General features: G+C 33.5%; 1 protein-coding gene across 3 annotated transcripts; it reads left to right on the forward strand.

Moving 5' to 3' along the window:
• Window positions 1-1,166: 1,166 nt before the first annotated feature.
• On the forward strand, window positions 1,167-7,954 carry LOC307150679 (D-serine dehydratase). Of its 3 annotated transcripts, none has more exons than XM_079858109.1 (8): window positions 1,167-1,217; window positions 1,815-1,973; window positions 2,920-3,200; window positions 3,296-3,476; window positions 4,770-4,891; window positions 4,983-5,172; window positions 6,297-6,402; window positions 7,196-7,954. In XM_079858109.1, exons 2-8 carry the CDS (start codon window positions 1,825-1,827, stop codon window positions 7,283-7,285), a joined length of 1,119 nt encoding a protein of 372 aa, XP_079714235.1. In that variant the 5' UTR covers window positions 1,167-1,217; window positions 1,815-1,824; the 3' UTR covers window positions 7,286-7,954. The 3 variants fall into 3 exon arrangements, with proteins under 3 accessions (XP_079714235.1, XP_079714233.1, XP_079714234.1); XM_079858107.1 differs by lacking the exon at window positions 1,167-1,217 and adding an exon at window positions 1,487-1,574; XM_079858108.1 differs by lacking the exon at window positions 1,167-1,217 and adding an exon at window positions 1,493-1,564.
• The last annotated feature ends 646 nt before the right edge of the window (window positions 7,955-8,600 follow it).

An 8,600-nucleotide genomic window follows, 5' to 3' on the forward strand; every position in this document is an offset into this window, starting at 1 on the left:
GTGTGTGTACATGTTTTATTTGTTTCATCATTCATGGTATTAACCTTCTTGTCACTAAAAGTCATGTGACATTCATACACTTTTTCTGTGTGTTTGGAGTCCTGCAGCACCCTCTAGCTGTTTGTAGCGGCGAATACAAATCCATCATCTGAACTGGAAGAGCATGAAGAAAGGCTTCCACATGAGAATGGAGACTTGTTTACTACTTTTTTTTTCTCTTTCATAGTTTTTTTTTTTTCTCTTTCAAACAGAATGGTAGAAAATATTGCAAAATTGTCAATGTATCACTACAGTGAAATATGAGACCTACAGTAGACTGGTTTTGCAGCACAACAGCACTGGGTCACCAACATTTCTCCTGCATACTTTAAAAAAAAAAAAGATTTTATACCTGAAAAGTCATACAAATGAATAAAACTAATTAAATTCTGTAGTACATATAATTTGTTAACCTCTAAAATATTTAAACATTTTATTTCTAAAAAATACATACACACATATATATATATTATTGTTTAAAAGTTTGGCGTCATATGATTTTTATTTTTGAAATAAGCATTTCTATTTCAAATAAATGCTGTTCTTTTGAACTTTCTAATTACCAGAGAATCAAAAGTAGAATAATTTACACAAAAATATTAAGAAGCACAATGGCTGCTGATAATTCAGCCTTTCCATCAGATGAATACATTACATTTGAAAATATATTAAAATAGAAAACTGTTATATTAAAATGTAAGCATATTTTACAATATTACTGTTTTTACTGTATTTGTGACCAAATCAATGCAGCCTTGATGAGCATAAGAGACTTCTTTCAAAAACATGCCTAAAATACAACTGGAATTTGAAATCATATAACACAAGCATTACCAAAAACATCCAGAATTGTCTGAAAGGACTGGAGGTAGTCATGTAGCCAGCAGCTCAGCGCTCTAGTACTCTATTGAAAGACATCAAGGGATAAAGTGAAAACAGGCCTAAAGGTCTTTTCCCGATACTCTGACGCGGGTCTGGTAATTGAGGATTTTATCCAACTGGGAGAGGAGGGTTTAGACTAAATGCCTTAATTAGCCCTTTTATTAAATGACTTCGAAATAATCCACTTTAATGAGCAACAAAAAGTTAATCTGGGACACAAGATTAGACTTTTCGACGTTCAGTGTTAACTACACATTCAGCCAAACCAGTGCTACAAATGCAGAGATATTTTAAAGGTCTCTCACCTCCATCATCATGGATGGGTCTGTGGGATTTCTTTGGATGAGGGCTAGCCTATAAGTGACTGTATAATATAATATAATATAATATAATATAATATAATATAATATAATATAATATAATATAATATAATATAATATATCTGAAATAGTTTGCTGCTCCAAAAGCACAAAATATATTTTAAATCTTTTATAACAACAAAGAATCTCGTCAGTAGCTTTTAGGTTGAAAATTCCAGTTTGCAATGTAACGTTATGTGTAGCCTATACGCGGCGCTGTGTTGATTCTGGCTTCACACTCTCGCGCTCGCTCTCATTGATCAGAACTTGAGTCGCGCTTTATGGTGAGAAATTGTAAGTTTATCATAAGTTTATCATCAGCGTTTGACACTTGCCACTTTGACCGTTAACCAAACTCATGTTTACTCGATATTTTTCTTATTTATTTACAGCTGTAATTAAATGCTTTAAAGAGTTGAGATTATAGGATTTCAAAATTGTTACATTTATTTTATCAACACTATCCTGCATTTTGTTACAAGTCTGCATGTTTCCATTTCGCTTAAATGTGTTGGTGTATTTTATTTGTTTCAGTTTTTGGATAATGGCCAGTGTTGAATTCATCAAAGACCTTTGTACTCCAGCGCTGGTTATTGACCTGGATAAAGTGAACAGAAATGCCGAAGCCATGCGGGAGCGCTTCCAGAAACTGGGGGTCCAGCTCCGACCTCACATGAAAACACACAAAACACTGTAAGATTCTCGAGTCAACAACACCAGCCGCTTTATCTACCGAATGATTTCACTTGAAAATGCTCAGACATATATACTTTTATAATATGTTATTAACTATAATTCACTAGTGATTTTGGAATGCATTTGGACACTTAGGCACTTAAAGGAATAGGCCTAGTTCACCCAAAAATGAAAATTATCCCAAAATGTCTTTCTTCTTTCAGCCGAACACAATCGGAGTTATATCAAAAGAATATCCTGACTCTTCCAAGCTAATGGGAGTGAATAGTGCCCGAGTTTTTAATGCTCCAAAAAGTGCATTCATGCATCATAAAAGTGATCCATACGACTCGAGTGGGTTAATAAAAGCCTTCTGAAGTTGAAGCGATGTGTTTTTGTGAGAAAAATATCCATATTTAAAACTTTATAAACTATAATGGCTTCTGTCAACGGCCGTGCGCGCGTTCAAGAGAGAGTGACCTCTGACCCAACGACTTCTCTTATATCGAAATCCTCTGACATTTTTCTTTAAAACTTCTCTTTTTTTTCCTTTAGAAGGCATTTATTCACATGTCGAATATTTTTATGATGGATGAATGCACTTCTTTTGGAACTCGGGCACTATTCACTCCCATTATAAAGCTGGGAAGAGCCAGGATGTTTCTTAATATAACTCAGACTGTGTTTGGCTGAAAGTCATATACTGTATATCTGGATTGCTTGAGGCTGAGCAAGTTATGGATAATTTTCATTTTTGGGTGAACTATTCCTTTAAAACATTTGAATATCTTTTTTATATAAAAATTGAAGGTAACACTTTACAATAAGATTCCTTTTGTTAACATTAGTTGATTCATTAGTTAACACGAACTAACAATGGAAAATACTTCAAATGCCTTTTCCCCCATTTAATCATTAAATCATTGTTTTCTCATCCTGAATGTTACATGTCTGTCGTTTTCAGGGAATGTGCGGACATCATGACAGGAGGCTCTCGTCGGTGTATCGTGGTTTCTACTCTAGCTGAGGCATCGTTCTATGCTGATAATGGCTATGATGATATACTGTACGCATACCCACTGCCATTTGATAAAGTGGAGCGCTGTGCTGAGCTATCTGAGAGACTCTCTCTATTCCACATCCTAGTGGACAACCGCCTTGCCCTACAGGAACTGAAGAAGAGACCTTTGAAGCAGGGAAAAGTCTGGAAGGTGTGGATGAAACTGGATTGTGACAATGGGAGAGGTAACGCTCGAAGAGGGAGTTCACCAGATGTTTGAAGTGCATTTTTTTTGGGTGTACTGCAGTAAGATAAGTTTGTTTGTTTTGTGTTTTGACAGCGGGTGTTCCTCACTGTGACCCAGCTGCGCTGAAACTTGCCCAGGAGCTCTCGGATACTGCAGGGGTGGAGCTGACAGGGATTTACGCCCACTGTGGGAACACCTACGCCTGTCAGGGGGAGGAGCAAATCAAAGCCGTTGCTCAGGAAACCACTGCCATCACGCTGCAGTTCATGGAGAAGTATAGCCAGACATCACCTATCGCTCACTGAAAGTTTATCTGATCGTTTAGCAATACTAAGAAATGTAATCCTTTGAAAAAAGAATATTCATTTTTATTATACGTTACACTATAATTTATAATATTGTGATCCCTAAGTTTAATTGTAACATTTAAAATGATTGATTTTAGTTTTTAGTGTTTTATTTTTAAATTATGTCAATAAAATGAAGCAAATAAATGAACAGCACTAATAAATGGAATCTTTTGAATGGAATATTTTATATTGTACTTTATAATATTGTGATGTCTAAATTCACTTGTAGAATTTAAAAATGACTGATTTTACGCAGTTTTTTTATTTTTTATTTAGACAGCAAAGCATATAATTTTAAGCACTGATCATTTAGCAACACTAATAGATGTAATCTTTTGCAAAAAACATTAAAATTATCATTAATTTTTTACACTATGTATTATAATATTGTGATCCCTAAATTCACTTTTAAAATAATTCATTTTATTTTTAATTTATTTAGACAACAAAGCATGATCATTTTAGACGCTGATAATTTAACAACATTGATAAGTGTAATCTTTTGTAGAAATTATACAAATTCATTTTTTTACTATACATTATAATATTGTGATGCTTAAATTCACTTAATTAATTTAGACAACAAAGCATATAATTGTAAGCGCTGATAATTTAACAACACTAATAAATGTAATCATTTTCATATTTTTATACTATGCATTGTAATATTTTGACGCCTAAGTTCAGCATTTAAAATAATTTTATTGTTTTTTTAAATTTTTTGGTTTTAAAATGTTTTAATGTTTGGTTTTTAATTTATTTAGACAAAAAAACATCATAATTTACCAACACAATAAATGTAATCTTTTGCAGAAAAGATAAAAATGTTATATTTTTTTTATATTAAACATTATAATATTGTGATGCTTAAATTCGCTTTTATTTAAAATAATTGATTTGAATTTGTAGTGTTTTATTTTTAATCTATATAGATGACAAACATACTTGTAAACACTAGTAAATGTAATCTTTAACAAAAAAATAATTTTTTGATATTGTACATTATAATACTGTGATGCCTAAATGTATGTGTAGCATTTAAAGTAAATAATATTTTTTTGTGTGTTTAATTTTTTATTTATTAAGAAAATAAAGCATATCAATTTAATATAGGTATAAAATTAACATTATCATCAGCTTATCATAATTTCCAAAAATTTTATATCAGTGCATCCCTTCTCAATATGCATTGATAGTATTATTTCTACTTTCCATAGGCTGAAGGCTGCTGGGATACACACCCCCAAATCCAGCATTGGCTCCACCCCTTCCTGTAGCCACCCAGTTCCAGACATGGCCATGTTGAGTGAGGTGCATCCTGGGAACTACGTATTTTATGGTCCGTGTTGCCATGTTCTCCTGTTTAATCATTATAAGCAGTGATGTTCTCAGTTTGTTTGGAATCATAATATTATCTGTTGCACATCCAGACGTACAGCAGTCCCTCGTCGGGTCCTGCAGACTTGAGGATGTTGCAGTACGGGTACTGACGCGGGTCATAGGTCACTATCCACACAGGAACCAGTTACTTGTAGACTGTGGGTGGACAGCACTGAGTCATGATGGTGGGGGGCGCTTACCCACCGGATACGCCATCATTGAAGGACACCCGGAACTCAAGTAAGAGATCATTATGTGGATTTATATGATGCACAAATGGTACCATATCAGTTATTGGCAGATATTAGAGGGGGATTTTTTTCTGCTATTTTTCCATATTTGTCCATATACTCTACTGTTCAAAAGTTTGGGGTCAGTAAGATTTTTTTGTGTACTTTTATATGGCATGGATTGATTTAATCAAAAGTGACAGTAAAGACATTGATAATGTCACAAACAAATATATTTATTTCAAATAAATGCTGAACTTTCTATATATCAAAGAAAAAATTATCATAGTTTACACAATGCACAGTACAATATTAGAATGATTTCTGAAGGATCATGTGACACTGAAGACTGTAATGATGCTGAAAATTGTGTTTTGTCATCACAGGAATAAATGACATTTTAAAATATATTAAAATAGCCAAACTGTTATTTTAAATTGTAATAATATTTCACAATATAAAAAATACTGCGTTTTGAGCAAATAAATGCAGCCTAAAAGACTTCTTACAGACCCAAACATTTGATCATCGAATTTACTAACATTGGTAAATGTTGTCTTTTCAAATGTCAAGATAAATATTCATTTTTCACACTGTAGATTATAATGTTGTGATGCCTAAATTCACTTGTTGCTAGTGCCGTCAAATCGATTAATCACATCTAACATAAAACTTTGTAAATATATAATATACTGTATATCTAAGTGTGTGTGTGCATATGTATATGTATATATATATATATATTATATTTACTTACTTTTATGTTAGATCCGGTTAATCGTGATCAATCTATTTGACAGCTCTACTTGTGGCATTTTTTGTGTTGTAAGTTATATAGACAGTAAAGAATTTTAATATCAACCATTTATCAGTTATCAGCCATAACATAATTACCAACTAACTTACTGTTATTGGCATGAATTTTAATCTTGGTGCATCCCTTGATTTTTCATAAAGCCACCTGTCTGCATTGAATTAAATCCATTCTGAAATATTAAAAACTAAGCAGTGACTTTACATAATATTTTTTTGTACAGGTTTAGATGTTGTTGTTTTTACTTCCCAACAGTGGGAGTAGGAGGTTTTGTGAGTCAGATGATATAAATAGCATGAAGGGTGTCGTCTGTTTTGCAGACTACTGTCTATGACTCAGGAACACGGCAGGGTGGAGCCCATCTCTGGAAAACTGGACTTCAAGCAGTTCCCGCTGGGGTCACTCCTCACACTCATGCCTTACCATGTGAGTTACTAACCCTCTCACTGCAACACAGCACGCACAGAAACACAGTTTTACATCTGACTAAGCCATTGCTGTGGTCTGTCATTTTTATCCATGTGTTGTTGTGCATTAAAGTGAACCTGTTATGCTTTATCGGATATTACCTATCATACATATAGCTGTTTGTGAATGTAAAAGTTCTGCAAAGTTTCACAGATCAAAGTGCACGATAAACGGAGTCATTGTCTCCTAAATGAAAGAACTGCCTGAAACGAGTCGTCAGTAATTCCAGTCTTACTTCTTGCACAAACCTATGTAGGTTTGTAACTAATTTGCATAATGCCCACCTGAGGTCTTCATTGGCTGCTTGTGAACAATGTCTACTTTGACCCGCCTTCAAACACTGTAGTTGTAGCTGAGGCTTTGAATAGTTTGGTTTGTGTTTTCAACATTTTCTATTTTCTGCACTACTTAATATTCTTAATATTACCACAAAATGCATAATCCCAATACTGTGCAAAATTATTAACATGACCAGGGCAGGCAGAATAAGAAAATATGTCCAATAATTAACTGCACAAAAACATTGTTCTCAGCACAAACTTTGTTTTTTGAGAGCACGTATTTAACATAGCCTGAGGGCTTGTCACACCATCTATCAATGTTGGCAACTGCACTTACCATTGTTTTCATTCCTGCTCCTTAATGCTAATTGAACATGGCACATCTGAATGCAATGAATGATTGATTTCCTTTAAAATGAAGAGCAGGTTGGTGAAAAGAAAACCTAATCACTTGTATGTTTTGTTGACAGGCTTGTGCTACAGCTGTGATGCATCCGGTCTATTTTGTCCATTCTAATGGGAAGATTATAGACACATGGAAACCCACTCGAGGCTGGTAAAAATCTCTACCAGAGTGACTGCGGTACAGCTAGGGACTGTTAGAAATGTTTAAGACTTGTAGCAACTATGAATTTGCTGTCACGTGTCTATTAAAAACACTTATTAAGAGGGAAGTGCAGCCAAGTGCATTATGAGTTGGAAGCATGGCAGTTTTGTCATTGAGGAGCACTCATTGTTGAAAATGTAAGATTCCAGCAAAATAGCATTTGTGTAAACTGGAAGACTTACAATTTATTCTTCTTTGCTTCTTTAAATGCCTAAAAGACTACAATATTCTCTGCAGACTTATGAAAGAATGTGAAAAGACTGATTTCTTCTTTGTATCTGAATGAACCCTGCATGCAGTATGTTTTATAGACTCAAAAAGAGTTTTCGGGAGATCTTAAAAGTCTGAATTTCTGCTTTTTACAAAATGTTAACAACATGCACCTCAGTTTGTAATAAAATCCTCTACCACAGTGCTAATCAGATGCTCTAATTGCCTTTTGTATTCTCTTTAAAATACAATAAAGCAGTAGTGGGTAAGACGGTTAATAATAAAACAAGCTTTTAGTTAATGGATGTTCCTTCAACTTTTGACACTTTTGGCCCTGTGGACTTTAAGAAAATAATCTCTATGAAAACTTTCCACAAAAGCACATATACAGCCAATAAAGGATCATTTTGTCAATTCTGTCTTTAAGTACATAGGTCCAAATAAAAAATATTTTCACAATTTTTGCATAGTTCGACAAAAAATACAGCTCTACATAGGTAATGTATATAATATATATTTGTATGACTACATAGGAAGAGTTCAGATGCAAAAGCCTCTAAGTGCCATCTGAAATTTTCTTCTAGAATGATCATTTTTAATAATAACTTAATCATCACTTAAATAAGTGAAATTACTGAACTTAAATATACGAGCTTGATAAAAATGATCATTCTAGAAGAAAATTTCAGATGGCACTTAGAGGCTTTTGCATCTGAACTCTTCATATGTAGAACAGTAAATCATATTTTCATTTTGAGTTAAAATGTATGCATAAAAGTAATTTGAAATGTAACATTCATATATATATATATATATATATATATATATATATATATATATATATATATATATATATATAAAAGGGACATAAAACTGCCTGACGTTGACAATATCCTAATAGTCCCACGATCTCGTGCACAGTTAGTCAGATTCCTTATGGAAAATGCAGAGCAACAGCACCCTGACAGGCCCCCACACATTATACCACAAGAGCATTGCAAACATGAAAAGGAATTTAAATTACACCCAATAGTCTCTTTGATAGTAACTGGAAGTCC

The sequence above is a fragment of the Squalius cephalus genome, assembly GCF_949319135.1.
Source record: "Squalius cephalus genome assembly, chromosome: 22".
NCBI lineage: Eukaryota > Metazoa > Chordata > Actinopteri > Cypriniformes > Leuciscidae > Squalius > Squalius cephalus.